Raw genomic sequence first — 24,795 nt, forward strand, 5'->3', positions numbered from 1 at the left:
GCTCCCGTGGCCTTGGCTGGCCTGGAGGCTCGCGGGGATCGTGGAAGGTCCCCTCTTGGAAACACTCAGAGCTGCTAGAGTCAGGACAAGGCCAGGTCCAGTCTGCAGTGAGGTATGCCCATTGGATGGTGACCTGCATGGTGGGGAAGCATGGTGGTATGCTTGGTGATGCCACCCCCGTCCAGATGCTGGGGCCCAGCTGTGCACTGTCTGCCCAGCAGCTGTGAGCTGTGAGTCACACCCAGTGGGTGCAGAGGCGGGGGCTATTGTATATCGTGATTCATTCTGTTCTCCTAGCCCTGACGGGATGACTAGGCCCTGAGCCCTGATAAGTGCCCACGCCTGTGGACTAAAGTGGCCAACCGTTTGGGCTCCAAGTTCAGACATGAGGGGACCAGAGAACCTGGGGGAGTCCTCTTCCTCTGCTACCTCCTGTCTCTGGAGTATTCCATGATCTGGATCCATCTCTTCTCACCAGTGCAGGGGTATGTAAGCCCCTAAAATCTTGTGCGACATTTTGTAGGCATTTCCGTGGATTCTTTCTCTGCAGAGAGAATCTGTAGGTCTCATCAGGTTGTCAGAGGGCTTGGTGTCACCCAAAGTGCTGATGGGAGGGCCGGGGGCCGAACGCGTGCTCTACAGGCTTGAGAGAAGGTTGCTGGAGAGGCGGTATGGTTCTAGTCGAAAGTAGCGTGGTGGCAGTATAGTGTCGTGGTTCAGAGAATGGTCTTGGAGGCCACTGTTGGCTTCTCTAAACTGGCTCCTCCTCTAAGCCAGCTCCTGTGTGACCTTGGATAAGTTACTGTGTCTGTGCTTCAATTTCCCCATCTGTAAAATGGCGAAAATAAGAATAGTTATCTCACAGTGTTATAGGCTTTCAAATAAGATAATGTGTGTGAAGAATTTATCTTGGTGCCTGGTACAAAGTAACCACTTGGTTAAAGTTTGCTATTATTATCAGTTTCAGCTTTGCTGCTAATTTGCTGTGTGATCCTGTTAAGTGCCTTATCTTGGGGTCTTAGTCTCCACCTGCAGCTCTTTTGGGCTTTTCAGGAGCTGCAGGGCGAGGTTGGAGAATAGCGGAGGGAGGAGGAACCTTCCTCATCCCCGGGCTCCCCAGCCCAAGCCCTCACTGGTGCCTTGAACATAGCTTTGTCCTAAGGCAAGATTATGTAACCAGTGGGGCCTGGCCAGGCAGGACATGATTCTCAACCTCGTTTTGTCCTCCATTGTCTCTTCCTCTCCCTTCCCCCCACAGGGCTACTGCATTAGCTGACCTGTTCCCCAAGCTCCAGGGATGAAATTGAACCCGTGCTATTCTGCCACCAATTGATTTAGTCTGGAGGTTTGCTGGGCAAGCGGCCCCTCCCCTGGCTACCTGGGGACAGACAGAGCTGATGCCTCTGTGCCTGCTTTGGGGGTGGAGACAGGAACCCCTTTTTAGGGGGATAGGCAGGCTATAGGCTGGGGGGTGGCACCCTTGACCCATGGCCCCTATGGCTTGAACGGGTACACGCCCCCACCATGACTCCCCACGAGTGGCCTACCCATCCTTGCAGCCCAGCGCCAAGCCTCCTCTCCCAGAAAGCCTTCCCTGGTACCTTGGCTGCAGGGAAGGCTCATCTACTGAGCTTTGCATTCTATTCTCTTTAAGAAAACAAAGGCCACAAACTGGCAGGCCACATACACCCCATGGGCAGCTGTTACTTGGCCCATGCCAAGTCTTGAGCTAGTTGCTAACAGGAGATTTTACGTAAGAATCCCAACTTCTGGCTTTACTTCAAAAATGAGAAGATCATACAACTTTGAGTGTAGTTCTCCAGTGGCCACTGCTGGAGATGAAGCACGTAAGCTCCCCTTTGCCCCATTCCCCCGCCCACTTCGCACACTTATACAGTCTTTCTAGCCCCCAGGCGTCTGAATTTTCGACCCCATCCTGTAGGCACGGCCAGCTTTCTCTCCTGCGCTGTGGTGTGGTCCCCCGTCTGTCTGCTCTGTGGGCTCTTTGGTGGTGGTGGTGGGGGTCTGGCTCATCTCTGTGTCCCTCGAAGCATTGTGCTCAGGCTCAGGACTGCGTACACAGCAGGAGCATAATAAATGCTTCCTTTATGAATGAAGGCGGAGCATTGCTGCTCCTCACCAGCTGTGAAGATTCCATTTAATGGAAGCCTCTGGATCAGCCTGCCCCATGGCCAGAGAATCCTCCTCCCAGATAAGCTGTGGCTGCTTAGCCACTGACCCAGGCAGCTTCTTAAGCTGCGGATAAACAGTCACTCAGAGTGTTGTCCCCATGGTGCAGTATAAGCAAGGAGAGGGACATTTCTCCTGAAGGTGCCCCCACGTTTCACTCTCCCAGGGGGCTTGGAGGAGCTTGCGGGGAGAGGGAGGCTGGGGTCAGCAGCCTTCAGATGGCATCGAGTGCAGACCTCGGCATCCTGGGGAGACAGCGGGATGGGGGGAAGGATCAGTTCAGGTGTTTCATGGACTAGGCTTCCCCTCCTTCAGGCCTGTCTCTGCTTTATTCTTCTCCTAGAGTGTACGCTTTAGCCACCAGCTTCTTTGTCCAGCTATCTGTCTGTCCAAGGCGTATTTCACTCTTAATTGAAATCCGAACCTTCCCTAGAGACCAGCTAAGCTATCTCCTCCTTGAAGAGGTCTTAGCGGAGAGGTCACAATTGTGCTGGGGACAAGAAAAACCTGGGAAGCTTGTAGAAAAAAAAAAAAAGCATGCAGGTTTCTGGCCCCCATCTTTGATTCCTTCAGTCCAGGGTACAGTGTCCCCCTCCCTAGAAGATTCAGACGCGAGGGTCTGTGGACACGCTTTGAGGACCCTGCCTTAGCTCAGGGAGGCCAGGGCTGGTAGAGAGGACCCCTGAGTGGCAGTTGTGTGACATCGCGTGCCCCTTTCCCTCTCTGGGCTTCTCTTTTACCCTGGGTGCACTAATACGCTGGGCTTCTGCTGGTGGTTGTGGCTGAAAGCGTCTGGTGAGCCATCCTTGGAGAGGATGACGGGGGATCCGGGCAGGTGCCAGTGTCTGGGCAGGGCCCACAGAGATTTCACGTTGTTCAGCTAACAGCTCAGAAGAGGAGTGCCCTGATGTCAGGGCAGGAGGCAGGCTGGAAGCCCTGGTCTGAGTGGGCAGGGGCTGTGCCCAAGGAGGTTGGAGGACTGGCCTGGGCTGCCCAGTGACCTGGCCACAGGCTGAGGGGCACCTTGCTGTGTGATCCTGTGGCAGGCAGGCTGAGGCTTCAAGTGCAAGCCTATACAAGCCATTTACAGAAGAGTAAACTGAGGTACATGGAGGGAGGGTCTCCCCCTGTGTCACACATGAGTGTGTGGAAAGCCAGGCTTGGACCCCAGATCTTCTGACTCCCGGGTGAGAACCCACTCCTCTGTCCTCACCTCACTCTGCAGGGTCGGTGCCAGATCACCCAGCTGGGACAGTCTGCTTGTCTGTGACAGCCTTGAGGCTTGGGCCTGGAAAAGTGAAGCCACCATCGTCACAGCCACCCTGGAGGCATGAAACCGGTTGGGTGTGCAAATTACCTCTCAAACATCCTCCATCCCATTTGTTTTTTTTTTTCCTTAAACTGTCTCTGATGGGCCAGCTGCCTCTGTGCCCGTTTCCGCCTGGCACTGGGCTTCATGCTCTTTATTCTGAGAACAAAGCTTCCTTCTGACAGTCCTGCTGCCGACAACAGGAAAAGGGCAGGCATGGCACTGGGCCTCCCTCCTCCGCCTCCTCTAGCTGGGAGCATGGGGCAGCCTTTGTCAGATGCTGGACCCCGGCAGCACTGGTGCGCTGGGAGGGAGCCCAGCTTCAGCCCAGTCCGTGTCCCCGCTGGGGCTGGAGCCGCCCTGTGGGCCCAGCTGTCAGACCCCAAAGTGGCCAAAATGGTGGGCAAAGGTATCGGACAGGGACCGGCGTAAGTCCTGTTCTGGTCCAAGCAGTTACTTGTCCCAGGACTGTTCATGTGACAGCCATCAAGATTCCAGCTGGCACAGGTGGAGTTTCATTTCCGCCTCCAGGCAACCCTGGTCTCCTAGGGGACTGCAGAAACTAAAGTGCTCAGATGAGGGAAGCCATAGTCCCTCATCCAACACATTTTTATTGAGCATCTACTTTGTTCCAGGCACTTTTCTGGGCACTGGGACACAGCAGTGAACAAAACAGGTTAGTCCCTGTTTTGGAATTGGGGGTGACATTCTGGTGGTGGGAGAGAGTCAACAAACCAATGAATACTAGCTATTTGTCAGCTGGCAAGAAGTGCCTGTCACAAAAATAAAGCTGGGTTGGGGGTGGACAGTGTGACTTAAGGGAGTGGCTCTGCTGTGTTGGGGGTCATGGAAAGTCTCTGGTAAGGGGACAGGAGACTCCAGGAGTGTAGCTAGGGAGCCACGGGGTATGTGGGGAAGAGCATTCCAGGCAGAGGGAACAGCAACGCAAGGCTTTGAGGCAAGAGGGTGCAGGGTGTGCTCGAGGAGCAGCAAGGAGGCTGGTGTGGCAGGGGCAGAAGAATAAGAGCAGTCCTGGGAGGAGATGTGGCCAGAGGGAGTCTGCCCAGGGGCGGAGGGGATTGCCTACGGCCTCCTGACCTTCGAGAGGACTTCGCTGTTTGGTCTGAGTAAAGGGTAAAGTAAAGTAAAGCTGCTGAGCAGCTGGGGCTGAGGGCTGCCTTGTTTTGACACATGTTTGAGAGGGATCCTGAGGGCTGCTGCGTGGAGAGAAGCCTGGATGCTGGAAGCGGGATGCCCGCCAGCCAGTGGGTGCCACAGGTGAGGGAGGACGGCTCAGCGTGGGGACGTGGGGAGGCGGCCCGGGGTCAGATTCTGAACTGGTTTCACTGGATGTGCCGATGGATTAGGTGTGGGCTGTGAGAGGAAGAAGGTGTCAACGGCAGGGTTTCTGGCCTGAGGGACTGGAAGGCTGCAGGACAGCAGGTTTGGGGAGAGAAATGGAGATTTCAGGTCAGATGTTTTAGGTTGGAGCATACCTGGTGGGAGGGGAGACACATGGGTAGAGGTTGGTCCTGGGCCTGCACGTTCCTGTTGTTGAAGGGGTGTAAGGGGTGCCCTGTAGGACCTCCCGAACTCTGAGAATCTGTCTGTAAGAATAAGTATTTCCTGGGCCTTTCGTGTTCTTTTTCTTTCTTTGTAAACCTCTTCCTGCTTTTCCCTTCCTCCTGGACAGAGGAAAAAGGCAGATTCTGAGGACTCACTGTCTTGGTGGTGGCCCTGGCCTTTCTGCCTGCTGTGCTTCTTTGGGGGGGGGGTGCCTAGGGGGAGCCCTGGAAGGGGAGGCCAGAGGCCTCAGGCCTTTCCCTGGCTCGGCTGCCAACAGAGAGAGGTTTCTCTCTGTGCCTTGGTTTCCTCTCCTGCACATAGACGTGTTAAGTTGGCCCCAGGGTTCTGAGGGCGGCAGGGAGCCCTTGAGGAGGCTGGATGCACAGAGGTGAAGAACCTGGCTTGAAGGCCAGTGTGGGTGTGAATCCTTGCTCGGCCGCCTGGCTGTGAGACTCTGGGCCAGTGACATAACCTCTCCGAGCCTCAATTTTCTCATCTGTGAAAATGAGCCAACCATAGTACCTGCATCACAGAGTCGCTGTGGAGGGTTAAATGAGAAAATGCACACGAAGCACTTAGCCAAGTCCCTGGCATATACCACACCCAGTTAACAGGGGCTGTTAGTGACTGTGCAGTCGGTCAGGATAAGGGGTTTTGCCTGGTAGGTGGTGGGGGCCGTGGAAGGCTATCGAGTAGGAACCCGGTACTGATGTGGTCTGAGGAGGCTGCTGTGAGTTCAGAGACTTGGGCTGAGCCCCTTCCACCTGCCGGAGTGAGAACTGAGGGCCAGCCCTGATGGACTCTCCTGCCCTTCCTTTAACTACGGGTCTTCACTGACTTGGCATGGGCAACCTCTGTCTTGAACAGGTCCCTTGGGGATGGGGGTGGTCATTTTCCCGAAGATCTCCTACAGAACCCTTTGTCTCTACGTCCCAGTGGCTGACCTTAGGGAATGTGAGTGTGGGGCTCTGAGGGGTGGGTGATGTTGAATGTACTCGAGTTGTCTGGACAGGATCAGCGGGGGCAGGGCAGGCCTGGAGTGACATTCCACTGGGCACTTGGATGTGACCTCGGTTGCTGGTCTGGGTCCCGGCTGGGTGGTGCTTGCTCCAGTGGGGCCATGGAGAGGTTGACAATGGACGGAATGTGGCCCCCTTAGGACCCACACTTCAGTGGTGCCCAGGCATGCTGGCCGAGCCCTGCGCTTTTGCAAGCCTGTTACCCAGCAGTTGAATCGTGCCAGGACGGCCAAGGACATTTCAGGTTCCCCCAGGGCTGGCAGCCAGGCTGTCACCAGGCATTGCTTGTTTTCCCAGGGTCCAAGGGCTTTTCGGGATGGAGAGGGCTCTGGAGGTATTCCAGGAACTTTTCTTAACAGCTGGGTAAATTGAGATCCAGAGAGAGCAAGGCACTTGACCAAGGTCTCACAAGGCCGCCTCCCTCCTTTCTGTCACCTCCCTCTGTTCCCGTGTCCCTTGCTCAGACTCCTGGCCTCCTGCCTGGACGTTTGAAACAACCTCCATCTTCTGGGCTCTCCAAGAGCTTTGTTTGTCTTCCTATTATCCTAATCTTGCCATAACCTGCCAGGCACACATGCTGTTCGAGTGTGTCTGCTCTCCTTTCCCCTCTGGTCCCAGACAAAACACAGAGGTTCTGAGCGCAGGCCCCAGAGCCAGACTGACCTCAGTTTGAATCCCAGCTCTGCCCCTTCCTAACACGGCGGACTGGGGCAAGATACTCCACATTTCTGAGCCTCAGTGTCTCTGTCTACGAAATGAAAACAGTAGCAGTACTTAGTTTATGAGGTTGTCTTGATGGCTAAATGAGATAATACGTGAAGTGCTGGGTATAATACCTGCACAGAATGAGCTCTCAAAAATGGTCTTGTTGGGAGTTCCCTGGTGGTCTAGTGGTTAGGAGTTGACACTTTCACTGCCGTGGCCTGGGTTCAATCCCTGGTCGGGGAACTGAGATCACGCAGCCAAAAAAAAAAAAAGGTCATTGTTACAAAGACCCATCAATGCTGGTTGAACTGAAAAGTCAAGGGCATGGAAGAGTAGACAAAGCTCTGGACCTGGAGGAAGAAGATGTGGGCTCCAAGTTCATTGCCAAACATTGCCTCACCATGTACTTTTGGGAAGTCACTCTTCCTCCAGGAACCCCACTTTCCTCATTTGAGAAAGAGGGAAGAAATCCCTGCCATGATCTTAGAAGCTTGTCATGTGATGCCAGAGCAGCATCTGTGAAAAAGCTTTGCATCTGTGTAATGATTTAAAAATGGCACAGTGGTGGCTGTGGTGTGCTGATGGTGACGAGGACATTGTAGCCACAGCAGTGGACAGCTGGCTGGGGTGGAGGCTGGTCAGTCTGCAAATGCTCAGCACCCACATACGCTTCCCATTCCTGCCTGCCTGCTCCCGCCTCCAGCAGCCCGCCTTTAGCATCAGCCTCAGCATTGCACACTCGAAGATGTAGGAGGTGCAAAGACCCAATGGCATCTTCTGAGCCATAGTGAGTTTTGGGTTATCTGTGGCGGATCCCATGGAATGTAGGATTACAGCCAGGCGCTGGTTCAAATCTCAGCTCAGCACTTCCCACCTGGAAGCTCGAGCCAGTTGCTTAACTTCCACGAGCCTGTTTCCACATTTGTAAAATGAGGCCTTGATGAAGCAGAGGCCAAGCGTTTAGCAAAGGGCATAGCACGCGGTTATATGGAGAGGTTGTTATCATGGTGGAGCATGGTGCCCGATGGGCTTATGGGTGGCGGGAGTGGGGGCCATTGTGCCCATTTCTGGGGATGAGCAGTGGAGGTCAGTTACACTCCCTGCAGAACTGCCCAGCTTCGAGTTAGAAGGGCCCCTGGAGTCATCTGGCGCCATTCCATTTTACTGGTGAGCAAAGCAAGGCCTGACAGGAGCGGGTGCTTGGTGGGGTCACTGGCAGGTTAGTGCAAGGCTGGGCCTAGGGCGAGGCGAGGGAGGCACTTAGAGGCGGACTGTGAGGAGTGCTCGGGGCCGCGGTGCGACTCTCGCCGCCGTCATGCAGGTGCACGCCAGCAGCTGGGAGTGGGCGCCTCCTTCATGTTTGTGCCTGCTGCCTGGATGCCTCACTCTAGCCCAGTCTAGGACTAGAGCGCCAGCCTCCTGACCCCAGGAACTGGTCCCCGAACCCTGGGGGTCTGGGGACACCTGCCAGCTACCTTGCAGAGTCTCACCAAGGTCCCCTGGCCCCTTTAAAAAGGACCTTCGATAAGTAGGTCACCTGCCCGGTGCTTTTTACTCTGTCTCTGCTGTCTAGCGGTCTGTGATCCAGAGAAAGCGAGGTCCTCCCGCCCCCTCTCCCCACCTGCTGCCCCTTCCCCTGCCAGCTGCGCCTCCATGTAAGCATTCGAGCCCCTCACCCTGGAGGGGAGGCATGTCAGCGGCGGGCTCCTGTCACGGCGACAAGCCCCAGCGAGTCTGGAGGGACGAGCTGCTTTCATGCGGGCCCTGATGAAGCTTCCCTGGTCTCAGCAGGCCTGGGTTGTGCCCACCAGGCCTCCAGGAGATTAGGGGGCTTCTGTGGCTCCAAGTGCCTCAAGGCTTTCCCTTCCCCTTTGTTGCCCCCAGTGCACCTGGCTTCCCTCCACTCTGGCCACAGGGCCTGGAGCCTTTTCAGTTTCCCCAAGGCTTCTGGGAAGCCTGGTCTTGGGGTGTCCAGCTGGGCCAATCTCCCCATCACCACCTCCGGGCCTGCAGGCTGGGCCTCAGGTGACTTGTGAAGACGTGGCCACAGCTGCTAATCCCTGCAGGGGTTCCTGGGATCACCCGGGGCTGGCAGGAGCCTAGGCCACCCTCGTGGTTTGACATGAGAGGCCTTGGACAGTCGGCAGTCTCCATCCCCAGGTCCTACATGTACAGACATGCCATTATTTTCCCCACTGCTGCTCTTGGGACCTGAAATTCTGCTACTTAGCAAGTTTCCTTGCGCTCTCCTTGGCATCCTCTAAAAAGGCAAATACCAGGGCTTCCCTGGTGGCGCAGTGGTTAAGAATCCACCTGCCAATGCAAGGGACATGGGTTCGAGCCCTGGTCCAGGAAGATCCCACGTGCCGCAGAGCAACTAAGCCCGTGTGCCACAACTACTGAGCCTGTGCTCTAGAGCCCGTGAGCCACAACTGCTGAGCCCGTGAGCCACAACTACTGAAGCCCGTAAGCCTAGAGCCCGTGCTCCACAACAAGAGAAGCCACCACAGTGAGAAGCCCACACACCGCAACAAAGAGTAGCCCCTGCTCACCGTAACTAGAGAAAGTCCGCGCAACAACGAAAACCCAATGCAGCCAAAAATAAATAAATAAATAAATAAAAAGGCAAATACCCTCGCAGGTGGACACTCTTTCGTGTTTGCTGCTGAAGAGCAAACCCAGGCTAGCCTGGCCCTCATCCAGCTGCCTGTGTGATCATGGCCGAGCTGCTTCTCCTCTCTGGGCTTTGGAAGGCCCTTTTCAGCCCTAGCACCTCCGCACTCTGGCAGTTACCCTTCTTTCTTTGCGGGGGTTGGGGACGGGGCAGCGAGGGCAATGGGAAGGGCCTGGCCACTGAGCTGGGGTTGGGTCAGGGACCAAAAGCCAACATCACAGGCACTTTGACCACCTGCTGGCCTGATAGGAGATATCAGTCCTCCTTCCTCTTCTTCTCAGGACAGGCGGGGAAACTGAGGTCTGGGGTGGGGGAAGGTCCCTGCTTGGATCGCATAGGCAGTCAGGCAGGGCTGCAGCCAGAGCCCAGTTACCCTTGCTGACAGTGAGGGCTCAGCTGCTCCTGGCTGCCACCTTTCTTGAGAGGAAGCCTAGGGCCCATTGGCATCAGGGTCAGGGACATGCTTTCTCCTCTACCATGGAAGGCACCTCTGGCAGGGCAGGGGTGAGCGAGCGGGATCCCTGCCTGCTGAGGGGTCCCCTGGGCATGGGGCAGAGTCAGACAAGACATCCTCTTCCTGAGGTTCAGGAGGTAGGGGTCTGTGGCCTCTGGCAAGGGACATGGCGGTGGGGAGGCCTGGAGGCTTCTGGGAACGTGGTTGGTGGCCCAGGGTGCCCTAGGGCCACCCCCTCCCTCCCAGGGAGGGAATTAGGTGGACAGTCATGCCATTTGTCCTGGCTCTGGGATTAGTTGTGACTGCGTTACGTGAGGAGCGTGAAGCCATTAAGAGGATGCGGTGACGCGGAGTGGAGTGGAGCTGAGCGGCTACTACCTGGAGCTCGGGTGGGTCCTGTCATTTTCTCCCCGGCCTCCCTGTACCCTCTGACCACAGCCCCGTGTCCCCTCCCTCCTGTCCAGTCCTCCCAGGTCTGTCTGATGTGTGTGTATCCACAGTGTGTGCGTGTTCATACCAATGCAGGAGGGGGCCGGGGGGTGCAGGGGTTAGGGCGAGCTGGCCCCTAAGCCTGGCACTGGGTCCCGTCTGCATTCAGGACCAGAAGTGGGTTCCTCAAGTGTCCCAGCCCCCAGTACTGCCCCAGGGAGATGGGCCAGGGCTGACCTGGCAGATTCCTGATGGAAAAGGAGACCATGGCTGAGGGGTGGGAAGGAAGGGCTTAGCTTCTCTTTGAGCTTCTTCTGACAGCTCAGCAAGTTCACAAATCCACCTGAAGCCAGCAGGTCTGGGAGTTAAAGATTTACTGCAAGGCCATCGGGGGAGCTGGAATGATGCGGTCCCAGGGGCTCAGATGTTACATTCATGGCTTCAGTCCTATCTTGACGGTGAGGCTATGGCTTGTCTAAGTCAGAGGGGCTGCTACAGAGTTTCCATGTTCTTAACTTGGCTTTTGGAGAGGGGTGCGGTCACAACCTCCCTGAATTTGTATGGAGTAAGTAAGTATGGCATCTGTCTGGGGAGAGTCCACTAACAGCCTTCATGATACTCTCAAAGGTTCTTTTTTTTTTTTTAATTTTATTTTTTATTTCTTTGGTTTTTTTGCGTTGGGTCCTCGTTGCTGCGCATGGGCTTTAGTTGTGGCGAGCGGGGGCTACTCTTCATTGCGGTGCGCGGGCTTCTCATTGTGGTGGCTTCTCTTGTTGCGGAGCATGTGCTCTTGATGCGTGGGTTTCAGTAGTTGTGGCATGCGGGCTCAGTAGTTGTGGCTCGCGGGCTCTAGAGCGCAGGCTCAGTAGTTGTGGCGCACGGGCTTATTTGCTCCACGGCATGTGGGATCTTCCTGGACCAGGGCTTGAACCCGGGTCCCCTGCATTGGCAGGCGGATTCTTAACCACTGTGCTGGTTAGGGAAGTCCTCTCAAAGGGTTCTGTAACCCCAGGAGGTCACAAACTTCTGATCTAATCTATACCCCTTGCTGTCCAGGTGAGGAAACAGGCTCAGAGAAGGGAAGGGTATTGCCCAGAGGGAGCCAGTGGAAGTGCTGGAATGCTGATGTGGACTCCAGGCGCACATGGAGTTTGCTTCCGCATCCTAGAGATGGAGGGCTTCCCCACCCCCCATACACCTGTTTCTCAGAATCTGTCAAGGATCATACGGCAACCTGGAGTGGGCAAGTAGGAGGGCAGGGGCTGGGGCTGACCAGCATTTCCTGGCTCCTCTGCAGGGGTGGCAGACAGGGGGGAATGAATAACGGTAAACTTGTTTGTACTTCTTTGAGAGAAGATGACGAATAACTGAGGTCATGATTGGGAAGTGCTTGTACCTGGCGTGCAGCAGACCTGTGAGGCTGTCCAGTCACCGCTGTCCTTTGAGTTGGCCCTTTTAGCTGAGATCTCCTGCTTCCGAGCCTCCCTACCTCTCTCTCCCTCCCATTCCTCAGCATGAGACCTCTGCCTGGGGCGTAGAGGCAGCCTCCCTTTCTCATGTGGGGTCTCTGCCTATCTGGGGATGATACAGGCCCCTGGGGCGGGGGAAGGTGAAGACCGTCTGGCTGAGGTCCTGCCTCTGGGGATCTGTGGTGCCCCTGTCTGCCCGTGAAGGGAGGCTTTCCCATTGCCAGAGGAGCCGATCAGGCTGCGCTGAGGCAGCTGGGGCTGGTTACCTGCAGGAAGCCTGTCTCTGGGTACGTTCTGGGCCGCCGACCTGGTTCAGGAATGGTGTGGAATGCTGGGCAGCTGCCCGGAGTTTACAAGCAGGGGCTCCGAGGTGGGCAGGCTTGGGGTTGTCCTAGTTCTCCCCCTGCCCAGCTGTGTGACCTTGAGTCAGTTGCTTCGTACCCTCTCTGAGCCTAGGTTTCCTGTCTGTGAGTGCACGTATCGGTGACACCAGCTCTCAGCGTGTGAGGAGTGGGTGTGATAAATCAGGGAAAGCTGGTGTGGGGCTGGCAAGTTACCAGGAGCTCAGTCAGTGCTGGCTGCTGTCAGCGAGGGAGGTTATGATATTTGCAAAGAAATATCTTTCTGTTTTTTTCAAGTGCCTGTGATCTGAGCCTAAGAAAAATAGCTAGGAATGGATTTGGCTCTGCGTAGATGGATTTGGGGGTTGGGTGGAGAGAGTCCTATTTTGGGGAGTTCCGTGGGCTAACGAAGAGCTTGCCCTGTGAGGGTCCTGCCCACCTTGGTCTTCCCTAGAGCTTCAGTGAGACCAGAGGGCAGCTGGTCCTGACCTGTCTTGTTCCCCACTCTGCAAACCCCCTTGCCCCCAGCTGTCTTGTTTGTTTGCTCAGTAAACTCTTTTTTTCAGAGCTGGTGCAAAGATAAACTCTAAACTCAGGGCTTGTTGGAAGAAACACAAATTCTCAACAAGTGGGGGGTACAAGTTCTTGAGGTTTTTGTTGGGCATTCCCCTCCCGGGAACCCAGAGCAAATCCCAGGTTGAGAACTGGGGAGTGAACCGGTGCTTTATGCTTTGTTTGCTTGTCAATTGATGCGTGATTTGTGGGTCTGCTTCCAAGAAGGATCGTTAGAGGCTGCTTTTGATGTTAAAACACACATAAAATGCATGAAAATAAAAACAGAAAGTGGTATTCAAAGGGAGTGGAGCATGGGGTGTGTGGGCGCTGGCTTATGTCAGCTGTCCTAGGTGAACACGGAGGGCGTGTGTTGCTGAAGGATGATGAGCTGGCGCCTCGGTGCTGAGATTCCCAGTTACCCGCTTGTTAGCTCTGTGGCTGGGCAAGTCACGGGCCCCCTCTGGGCCTCGGTTTCCTCATCTGTAAAATGAAGGGAACGTAGGTCATGGTGCTATTGTAAGGATTAATAGTAGCATGTAGTGCAGGCATATCATGTCTGATAAATGGAAGTTCATGTTTTAATGCATTTGGCTTGGCGATTCCTCATAGCACATTCAAAAAGGGAAAGGTCATTGGCAAGGGCACTTCGCTCTTAAGTACTTGCTGTGGGTGGGAGACCGCTTCTGCCTTGGAAAGCTTTAGGTGAAGTTGGGGACCAGTGTTCTAGTTATAATTGCAGCCGACATCTGGCAGCATAAATCCGGCACTGCATGGTGGGGTATGGAGCAGGAGAACTCATCTAGGACTTCTGAAATCCACAGCTGGCAGAGTCCAGCTCTCGGCTGAGGCTGGCCTTGGAGGAGGACCTGCAGGGTTTTAGTGGGTAAGAAAATGGGCCAAGGCAGGTGAGGGTGGGGCAGGCCTGGCAACGCCACCCGAGGGGGTCCTTTTCGCTCTCTGGGCCTCGGTGTCCCCATGCGCTCACCGCAAGATGGACTGTATACTCTGTAACCCTGAGACCCTTGAGCCAGACTTCTGACAGTCCCTTGGTGGCAACCATGGACTCCGGGGTGACTGATGGGCGGCATCTTAGCCCCCAGCCAGGCGGTACTGCGGGGCTATGGGGGATGGGGTGTGCAGCAGATTACAGCAGAGGAAGGGATTTGCTTCTGGTCTCGGCCTCCCAAGGGTGTAATTGCGCTGGAGAAACTCCTGCACAGCTGGGAAGCAAATGTGGAGGATTTTCTTTGCTGTACGTAGTGGGTGGGGCAGGCTAGGGCGGGGTAGCTGGTGGAGCAGCGTGGCTGTGGGGTATGGCTGGGTAATGGGTGGTGGCGTGACTGTGCTGGGGGTGTGACAGGATGGGAGGGGCCAAGTCAGCTCTGGGGAGTGGCCCTGGGATTGCATGTGGGGCTACCAGTGCCCGGCCGGCAGCCACTCCTCCTCCCCGAGGCCGGGTGCCCATTCACATAATTTTGAGCCTGCTTGTGGGGCTCTCCCTGCACTCCTCTCAGCTCCCCGCCCCATACTTGTGCCTGTGACCCAGATGCCCGTGATGACACCATTTGAACATCTCGGCACCATGTGAGTTTGCCTGTCCATTCGTGTGCCTGTGAGAGGGGAGGGAATAGGGGGCATGGTCAGGAGTGACCCAGGCAGGGTGGGCATGGGCTGGGTGAGCATGCGGGGCTCTGGGGACCTGCTCCATTCGCCCGGCAGCAGCATCACACCAGATAAAACCTTGGAGCCCAAAGGCCTGCATCTTCAGTGCCCAGTGCCAGGCTTGGTACCTGGCGGTGCTCAGGTACAGAATGAGGGAACGGGGAATGGATCCTCTGCTTGTTCCCGACTTCCCGTGTGCTCCCAAGCCTGACGTCTCTTCCTCTTTCTGGATCCACTGTCAATTTGATATGTGGCCTTGGGTCAGTTCCTTCCTGAGCCTCAGTTTCCAACTCCATTAATTAAATGGATAATCATTTTGTTAGCCGGTATCACTGTGTGCCAGGCACTGAGCAGTTTTACGCATATCATCTCTCTTAGTCTTGGCAACAGCCCTGCAAAATAGATAAGTAGTATAAACCCTATTTTATACTTGGGGAAATGGAGACTCAGAGAGGTCGAGAGATTTGCGCAAAGGTCACAGGCTGGTAAATAATGGAGGCAAGATTCAAGACCATGCAAGCTGGCTCCAGTCTGAGCCTTTAACAGAGATGCTAGCAGCCACTGCATCACTGCCCCTCAGACGGTTGGGGTGAAACAGCATGATGCATTCGGCCCTTCACAGGAGCCCTGCTGCACATGGTAGGCAGCAAGTACATGGGAGTTGGGTTGTTAAGTGCATTTTACCATAAAAGGCACAGGGAGCTCTTGGTCTCATTCCTGGAGCCCACCTGTCTATCCATGGCAGAGCTGGACCTCCTCCCCAGTCCTGCTCTCTAGACAGCTTGGTCTCCGAGAAGTCCCTTGTACCTCTGCCTCCTTTTCCTTTGGGTCCCAGAGAGGACTGTCGGGGCACCAGAGCATTTTGGAGTGAGGGGGTGGGGTCGTGAGTGACTTTCAACTCCAGAGCAGTGGCCACAGTTACCGTGGTATTTCCCGAAAGTGCAGTGTTGCCATGGCATCTCCATGACAACCAGAGCATCTCATTCATTATCCCCAGCACCTTGGCAGGGAAAGCTAGGCCTAGGGCTGGGAGAGCACAGTGGAAGCCTGGCTGAGGGCTGGAGGCCTTGGTAGCTGAGGCCCCCTCATGCTCTCCCCTGTCCCTGCCAATATTCCCCTATGGGCTCTGGATCCATCACCATTTCATGGGGTCTGGGTTCAAATTTCAGCTCTGTCACTGACTAGCTGTATGGTTTTGGGCAAGTGACTTAACATCTCTGAGCCTTATTTTCTGCAACTGTAAATGTGAATAATGACAGTACTAGTTGTAAGGATTAATTGAGATAAAGTATGTAAAAGTGCTTAGCACAGTGCCTGGCTCAGGGTAAATGCAGTTAAAAATAACAATGATGATAATTATAATGGTATTATTGCTATTATTTTTAATTATAGAAACACCTGGGCTTCATGGAGGACTGAAAGTCACTTCACCTTGGGCCTCAGTCTCCTTATCTGTAAACTGGGAATAATAACAGCTGCTCATCATTTATATCCTGAGTATTCAATAAGGACCATTGCTGGGAAAAGTGATGGGAGCTTCCACAATGAATCAGACTTGTCCCTGCCCTTTGGGGCACCCAGGCATGTGGGGAAGGCCTCTGTGTGCCAGGTACCAGGCAGGGCCTGCCCATGCACAGGTCAGTATATCCTGGTCCGGCCCCGTGATCTGCAGGTTCCAGGGCACAGAGCCGTATGTAGAAACGCCCCAAGTCTGCTCCGCCTGGACCACACACTCAGGTGTGCTCAGGGGCTGGGCAGGAAGCCAAATGAGAGAGGGAGGTTGGTTATGGGACTGTGTTAACCCATGTGAGGCCGGCACTTTATAGCCTCAGCTGATGGTGGCCAGTGGGCGTGTGTGTCACCAAAATGTGCTCTTTTTATATTTCATGTTTTTTTTTTTTTTTTGGCCGTGCTGTCCTGCGTGCGGGAGCTTTGTTCCCCGACCAGGGATCGAACCCATGCCCCTGCAGTGGAAGCTCGGAGTCTTAACCACTGGACTGCCAGGGAAGTCCCTAAAATGTACTCTTTTTAAAGAAGTCGGAAGTTCTGACTTTTATATGAAATCTCCTGATTTCAAGATGTTGATAGCTAATCTCAAAGAAAAATGCTGTCAAGGAACAAGAATGCTGCATCCTGTTTTAGCCTGAGGGTCCTGGTTTTCAGCTTCCATGCTATAGCTTAGGGATGGGGTGGGAGCCTAAGGAATGGGACATGGGGGCGGGAAACGGGGTGGTGGGTGGAGATGACTTCAGAGAGGTGATGACATTGGAACTGGGGTCTTGAAGGATGAGTAAGTGTCCCAAGGGGTAGGGGGAGGCATTCCAAGCGATGGGAACTTCATTAGCAAAGGCTTAGATGCATGACCAAGATTGGTGACTGGTTGGGCGAGGCTGGAGTTTAGGAAAACGGCTGGTGATGTCGGCAAGGCCCAGGCAGGCCCAGGGCGGGAGGGAGGTGTTGAGGCCTCAGCCCCGCAGCTGTCCTTGAGGCCTGGGTGGCTCCAGAGGGGTTAGAAACCCCCAGTTTGCCATCCCTTGAGCCACAGGGGTGCAGGAATTCAGGCGGGCATGGAGGGCCTTGAATGGCTGGTGCCAGGCCTTTGAGGGGTTGCAGTGGGGCCAGTGCTGGAGGCCCCCGTTGCCAGCTCACGGGTGGTCAGCACTTTGCCAGGGTATTCGGCCTTCTCTGGGGACGGGGGCTAGTTGGCCCACTCTCTTTCTCCCTGTACCCTCTCTCGGGCCTGGGCTTTGCATGGCCTTCTCCCTAGCCTGCTGGCCTCTCTCTGGCCTCTGCTCATCCATCCAGCTCCCGGGCAAGACACGGTTTCTCAAAATGGGGATTTGGGATTCCAAGGGCTGTTTGAGACTTGAGAGAGAGAGAGAGAGCGAGCGAGCAAGGAACTTGATGGTGCTTTGTGCGCTCAGGTGTTACCCACATTGTGAGTATGTTAAATAGGCAACAGGAGTGCATGAAAACAGCGGCTGACCCTTGTTCAGCACTGTGTGCCAGGCATGGCACCACCTATGTATCCACTCATTTAATTTTCACAACTTTGGGAAGTATGTCAAGTTTTCCCATTTTACAGATTAGGAAGCTGGGGGCACTGAGAAGTTAAATAACTTGCCCAAGATTGCACAATTACTGGGTGGTAGGGCTTGGGTTTGAACGAAGCTGCCTGGCTCTAGTCTGCCCATGTAATCCTTAGGCTCTACTACCTAGGGCTTTAGGTCCATGGATGGGGTTGGGGACACGGGGTTTGGACTCTGAAATTGTTAAAACATTTTCTAGCATATGTGCATATTTTTTTTTTTTTTAAAGAAATTCACGTTCTTTTATTTATTTATTTATTTATTTATGACTGTGTTGGGTCCTCGTTTCTGTGCGAGGGCCCCCTCCAGCTGCGGCAAGTGGGGACCACTCTTCATCGCGGTGCGCGGGCCTCCCACCATCGCGGCCTCTCTTGCTGCGGAGCACAGGCTCCAGACGCGCAGGCTCAGTAACTGTGGCTCACGGGCCCAGCCGCTCCGTGGCATGCGGGATCCTCCCGGACCAGGGCTCGAACCCGCGTCCCCTGCATTGGCAGGCGGACTCTCAACCACTGCGCCACCAGGGAAGCCCAAGCACATGTGCATATTTTTTATGGAGAAATGTTGTCAGATTCACACAGGGGTCTGTGACCCCGAGATGCCTGAGACTGCTGGTTGTGTCGTCATTAGCACACATGTTGAAAGGCTGTTAATGCAATAGACCAAAGGCCAGAGACCGCAGTGCCCAGGCCTGCAGGGGTTGTGGGGTTAGGTGGCCCGAGTAGTCAGGTGCCCCCAGGCAGCAGGCAGGGTACCTTCGAGGCAGCTCTGCCTCCCACTCACTGTGCTCCTGCCCTGGCCCCGGGTCAAGGGGTGGGGCTCGCTGTGGCTGCAGGGCAGAGGGCTGCCCTTATCAATGGGAAGTGGGACATGGGTGCCCTTCGGGAATAATTGCAGGGCCAGTCACCTCAGCTCTTCTGGCTTCACCCAGGAAGCCTGCCCCTTCTGGCCCTGCTCTCAGCTGGAATTGCAGGGACTCCCTGGAAAGCTCTGCCTACTCCCTTATCTCCAAGCTGTGTATGTGTTCCTCACTGTTCCTACCCCTGGTCAACCCTTACTCGGTCTTCTGGCCAGTTCTGCTACCACTTCCTCCAAGAAGCCTTCCTTGGTCCTCCCCCTTCCTCCTGCAGGGGGATTAAGTGCCTCTGAGTTCTCTCAAATACCCTCCCTTCCCCTGTCACACTCCCTGCATTGTAGGTGCTTGTTTTCTTGGCTGTCTCGGCTTCCCTGTGATGCTGGCACATAGTAGAGACTGAATTGTAGAATATCAGAGGTGGAAGAGCCCCCAGACACCATCTGGCCCAGGCCTCTCTCTAACAGGCAAGAAGCCCAGAAAGGGGCAGGGTGTGCCTGGGGTCACACAGCACATTATGGCAGAACTGGGAGCAGACCCAATGTCCAAGACATGTCCTCATTTCACACCCCTGCCTCTTGCTTCTGAGCACATCTTTTAAAAACATTTGTTTTCTTATATTCACAAAAATAATAAATGATTATTGTAGAAAATTTAGGAAACAAAGGCAAATAAAAATCAGAGATAATTATTACCATTTTTGTTTTGTTTCTTGGATTAGTACCAGTTTCTGGCTTATGCATAAAGTTTTTCACAAAAATATGACCATGCATACGGTCTTATAAATGTTTTCCACTTTAACAATATATATGGTAATTATATATATATATATTTTTTTTTTGAAAATTTATTTATTTATTTATTTTGGGCTGCATTGGGTCTTCGTTGCTCCGTGCAGGCTTTCTCTAGTTGGGGTGAGCGGGGACTACTCTTTTTTGTGGTGCGCGGGCTTCTCATTGCAGTGGCTTCTCTTGTTGCGGAGCGTGGGCTCTAGGCGCGCAGGCTTCAGTAGTTGTGGCGCATGGGCTCAATAGCTGTGGCGCACAGGCTTAGTTGCTCCGTGCAGCATGTGGGATCTTCCTGGACCAGGGCTCGAACCCATGTCCCTTGCATTGGCAGGCGGATTCTTAACCACTCCGCCACCAGGGAAGTCCTGGTAATTATATTTCTATGTCAGTAAACGTCCTCTTTCAACATATTGTAAATGGCTGCCTGGGATTCCATCACATGCTTGCATTATAGTTGCTAAAGACAATCCCCTGTGGATGGGCATTTGCTATTATAAACAACATCCTTTGCTGTTATAAACAGCACTGGAATTCGTATTCTTGTGGGGAAATGTTGACACACTTCTGCAATTACTCCCTCTAGGATAAGTTCCTAGAAGTACAATTGTAGGGTCTCTGGTATACTGTATCCATACTAAGCATACCATACAGTCTTGGGCCGGGAGGGATTTTGAAGATCTTCCCCACAACCCCGACTCCGGGTCTGAGGCTCACATTCCCTCCCTGGCAGCAGCCCAGTCCCTCACACCTTCTGTCCTTGTCCCCATCTCCCATCTCCCATCTCCAGGGGAGCTCTTCTGCCAGCTTTCAGCAGCGGCCTCCACTCATGTTAAAGGGAGACTGGAGGGCCGTGGTGTGGGGGGGCGCTGTTTGGGTGAGGAAGTTGGGCAACTTGGGATCCTCAAGTTGGGGGGTTCAGTCGCCTGCTGTCCTGTGCCACTGTGGGCACGTACCCTGAGGATGAGAGATGCCTGTTGCATTAAGGGGCAGAGAGCGACAGCTGCGATTTCTTGAGTGTTGCTTATGCCGGGCTCCTCTGACAGGTTTACTCACTTATCCCTTGGCCCCAACCCGATGCTGCAGGGGTGGTGCTTTCCAGATGAGACCACTGGTGTTTGAAAGGGGCTCCTAGCACAGCCAGGCTGCTGATGCCTCACAGCCCTGAGTTTGAATCCTAGCCTGAGCCTTAGTCTTTTCGTCTGTCAGATGGGGCTCCTGGGTGCATTCAGAGAAATGGGTGGGGAAGCACGTGGGTAAGTGCGGGGAAGATGGTGAGAACGTGGTGTTGGGTCGTGATTTAGAATTCCACCTCTAGCTCCTAGGCCTTGCAAATGTTTGTTGTCTCACTTTGTCCTTCCTGCTTCTGGAGTTTTCTTGGTTTAGTCTTGGACTGATCATGATGATAAATAGCAACTATCATTGTAGACATCATATGCTAGGTACTGCCCAGTGTGATTTATACACATTAGTGGATGTAATCTCCCAGCCTCTTGTGAGGCAGGTACTGTTGTCAACAAATGGGGAGGCTGAGGCTCAGAGAGATTGACAAGCTTGCCCCAAATCATGAACTCAGGTTGGGTAGCGGTCGTTGAATCTGGGCCCACTGAGGTCAGGACCTGTGGGTCCACAGTCAGCAGACCCCCGGAGCCCACACTCTGACTTTCCGCCTTCTGACTCGCCTCCTCTCTCCACAGCCTTAGCCCCGGGGGCCCCACCGAGCGAGCGGCATGCGGCACCCCCAGGCATGCCCAGCGTCCTTCGGCCCACTGCCCAGCCCCCCCAGGAGGCCCTAACGCCCTGGGGCACTTCTGCTGTGCACAGGACCGCGTGGGGGTTTGCCATGGTGACATAAAGGGGCGCGGAGGAAGGAAGGAGCGCAACCAGCCGCGGACTGCGCCCCTGGCTGGGAGGAAGGGCCGGGGCCCGGATCCTCCTCTGCCACTGCCACTGCCCGCTTCGGGCCTTGCTCGCTGAGTCTCTGTGAACTTGTTGGTCGGTGGACAACTTGGGAGTCTTCTCCTGCGTGGGGCCTTGGGGCAGCCAGGGCGGCCGGGCCCCCGGTGGCCGAGGTCTCGGGGGCCAGGATGCCCGCCCTGGCGCGCCTCCGCAGGCTGTGTCGGCACATGTCCCCGCAGGCTGTACTTTTCCTGCTCTTCGCCTTCTGCCTGTTCAGCGTTTTTGTCTCGGCCTACTACCTATATGGCTGGAAGCGGGGCCTGGAGCCCTCGGTGGACGCCCCCGAGCCTGACTGTGGGGACCCGCCGCCTGTGGCCCCCAGCCGCCTGCTGCCACTCAAGCCCATACAGGTGGCCGCCCCTTCCCGCACGGACCCGTTGGTGCTGGTGTTCGTGGAGAGCCTCTACTCCCAGCTGGGCCAGGAGGTGGTGGCCATCCTGGAGTCCAGCCGCTTCAAGTACCGCACAGAGATCGCACCGGGCAAGGGTGACATGCCCACACTCACCGACAAGGGCCGCGGCCGCTTCGCCCTCATCATCTATGAGAACATCCTCAAGTACGTCAACCTGGATGCCTGGAACCGGGAGCTGCTGGACAAGTATTGCGTGGCCTACGGCGTGGGCATCATCGGCTTCTTCAAGGTACGTGGGGAGCGGGTCCCCGAGCTGTGGAGAGCTCCAGCTGAGTTTGATTCTCATCCCCATACTTGCTAACTGGATGTCTGACTCTCCTCACCTGTAAAATGGGTGTAATGGTAGTGCCTCCTCCTAGGTTGTCATGAAAGGTAAGTGGGTGAGTGTAGGTAAGGCGCTTGGAGTGCCTGGTGTCTAGTAGGTACTTTTTAAGTATTTGCTTTCATTGGGAGCACACGACAGGGGCATGGCCTTCCACGCATGGGGCCCGGCACACAGCAGGCTCGTGCCTAAGGGAGGCCCCAGGGATGGGTGCAAGGGAGGAGAGCATATGCTCTGCTGGGTCCCTCAAAACCTTTCATGGCAGTCCTCCCAATGGATGGGGTGTGTCCTTGTTTTGCATATGGGCAAACCAAGGCTCAGGAGGATTAAGTTAGGTTACAGGCGGCCATGTAGCCAGTAAGTGGGAGAGCCAGGATCTGAACCCGGACTTAGATGGTTGGGGGCTCTGGGTCCTGCGCCCTTTCCTCTTGGCTGTGGAGGGGTGTGGAGTTTATGTACCTCTTGAACCAGAGCCATTTTGCATTGGAAGAAAGAGGAGAAAGAAATCCCAGTGGACAGGTGAGCTGCTCTGGGCTCCACGGGGTACCCAGAGCAACTGCTGGGACCACAGTCCTTGCGGAAAGTGTCGTGGAGAAGCTGTCCCTGGGGAGGAGGTTGTGAACAGCGGGATGGAGGATCCAGAGGCTCTGGTCAGAGAACTCTGACGTGCATGGCGGGTGGTTGGGACTGTAGTTGGGTGCTCGGGGGTGTTTGTTCCATCATTCAGCAAATACTTACTGAGTGCTTACCATGTTCCAGATCCTTCGCTAGGCACTGGGGACACAGTGGTTATCGAAGTATGCAAAGTCCAGGCTGTGGTGCTGTGGACATTTCAGTGCAGTGGGTGGGGTGGGTGACTAGACAGTGAACAAATAAACATACCATGTGACAGGTGGTGATAAGTAAAAAAAAAAAAAAAAGAGAGCGAGGAAGGGCACGTGGGTGATGGATATGGGCAGTTGGTGCTGGTTTTGATAGAATGCATTACCAGTGATGTCATCTTTGATAAAGTGACCAGAAGGGAGTGAGAGGAGCCCGTGGCTCTCTGTGCAAAGGGCCTTCCAGGCAGAGAGGACAGTAAACACACGGGTCCCAAGGTCGGCTCTTGCTTGGCATGAGTGGGGAGAGGAGCAGGAGATGGGTCAGAAGTGGGCCGTGTCCACCGACGGCTGCTCGTTCGTCCCCAAGCGTTGGCGGCACAGCCTCGCCCTGGACCCGTGCTCCGTGCTGGGAGGAGCCTGGTCTAGCTGAGGGTTTCTCACGGCTGTGTTCTTTCATGCACTAATGGATCGGGTTGCTCTGCCACTAAAACAGGTTTTGTGGGCCAAGAAATTGAAGGCCCTTAGAAGTCCTGCAGTAGAGCAACCTGGTGAGATTTGTTCCCCAGCTGGCTTAATGACAAAACCCTTTATTTCATGGCTCACTGTCTGGGAAACGCTGGCCCGGTTTATGGCTGGGCAGTGGCATAGCATCAGACAGCTTCATTGTCTGTTTCCCTTTGCTCCTGGACTCTGTTCCCTTTCCTGCCATGAACTTCATTAGGCTTGATTCAGAGCCCCAGGCCTGAAAAACATCACAATGGCTGACACTTGCCGAGTGCTCACCCAGCGCCACGCACGTCCTACGTGCTTTATGTGAATTAACACATTTGACCCTCATAAACCATCCTCCAAGCCAGGTGGATGTCATCTGATTTAAGAGAGAAGGAAACTGAGGCAAAGAGGGGTGAAGCAATGTGCCCACACTCACACCTCTAATAAGCACAGACCTAGGATTTGAACCCAGGTGGTCTGGCTCCAGAGGCTTTATTCCTACACTGTGGGATGAGTCCAGGAACTTCAAATACCATTTATTCTATTTAGTAGAATTTGCATCAGAGGCCACAACTGGTGCACAGAGCTCCCACAGTCTGTGGGGACCAAGCAGTGGGCTGTGGTCATTGGGCACAGTCGGTACAACATAGCTTGGATCCTATCAGGCCCCGGTTCCTTGCTCTACAGAAGGTGAACATGAGGCCCAAGGAGGGGCAGGGAGGTGCTCAGAGTCTCCCTGTGGGGTCAGTGGCAATTCCAGGTCTCCGTGCTCTTCCTACCCTGCTGTGTAAGACAAGACCCCTCCTTGGTTTTGATCAGGGGCCTGTGACTTTCTGCTCTAACGGGAGCCATCTGGTGGTCAAGCTGCATCCTTCTGCTTTTCTGCAAGGCCTGCTTCAATGCTGTGCATCGGGCTTGGGACTCCAGGGATCTGGAGACACTCACTTTCCAATGCCCGCTGGCACTGGATTCCCAGGTCAGTGGGAGAGCAGGGGCTGAAAAGTCCAGACTCTGGTTCAACTCTTTCTGTCATTTATAGGCAGAGTGTCCTTGGGCAGGATATTCAACCCATCTGTGAAGTGGGGGCCAATTACAGCACCACCTCACTGTGCCATGTTGGAGATAGGACAGTGGAAGGGAAGCACTAGCACAGTGCCTGGTACCCAGAGCCACCCAATAAATGGCAGGTGGCATGCCTTGTCATCTCACCTCGGCACTCACAGCTGGTGGTAGCTCTTTATCTGTCTTGTGGCTTGGCCAACATGTGCCCCTGAGGACCCTGAGGGTGGGAGCGGGTCTTCATCGGTAGCCCCATTTCCTGGCTCAGCCTTGCAGCTCCAGGTGCCCCGGGGTTGAGCACATCCTGGTGGAGGCCTGACAAGGGCCACTGATGCTTGATTGCACGCTTACTACGTGCCAGACCCTGAGCTCATTGCTTTGCAGGCCTTATCGTATGTAATTCTCACAGCTACCCTGTGAAGTGGGCACTTTATTTTCAGGTGAGGAATCAAGGCTCAAAAAGTTATGTGGCTGTCTAGACCGACACAGCTAATAAGTCAGAGCCAAGATTCGACCACCGCGCTCAGCCCTTCTAAGCCAACCACGGGTGAGCGCGTCGGAGCAAACTGACCGACGGATGCGGGACCTGAGGCCCTGAGAGGAAGCACCACCTTGGAGACCCCAAGGTTCCCA

The 24,795-nt window shown here is 54.8% G+C and overlaps 1 protein-coding gene across 8 annotated transcripts in view; it reads left to right on the forward strand.

Moving 5' to 3' along the window:
* Positions 1-24,795, forward strand: part of NDST1 (N-deacetylase and N-sulfotransferase 1) — an 80,117-nt gene that overhangs the window by 14,839 nt on the left and 40,483 nt on the right. For 4 of the 8 annotated variants that reach the window (XM_036845385.1, XM_036845380.1, XM_036845382.1 and 1 more), the window contains one exon: positions 20,795-21,697. In XM_036845385.1, coding sequence (XP_036701280.1) covers positions 21,185-21,697 — 513 coding nt within the window. In that variant the 5' untranslated portion in view covers positions 20,795-21,184. Of the gene's footprint in view, positions 1-10,284; positions 10,307-11,832; positions 12,103-15,237; positions 15,249-15,853; positions 16,011-20,794; positions 21,698-24,795 lie in introns of those variants that run through there. The other 4 variants (XM_036845386.1, XM_036845383.1, XM_036845387.1 and 1 more) reach the window with 4 other exon arrangements.

This window comes from Balaenoptera musculus, chromosome 3 (genome assembly GCF_009873245.2).
Source record: "Balaenoptera musculus isolate JJ_BM4_2016_0621 chromosome 3, mBalMus1.pri.v3, whole genome shotgun sequence".
NCBI lineage: Eukaryota > Metazoa > Chordata > Mammalia > Artiodactyla > Balaenopteridae > Balaenoptera > Balaenoptera musculus.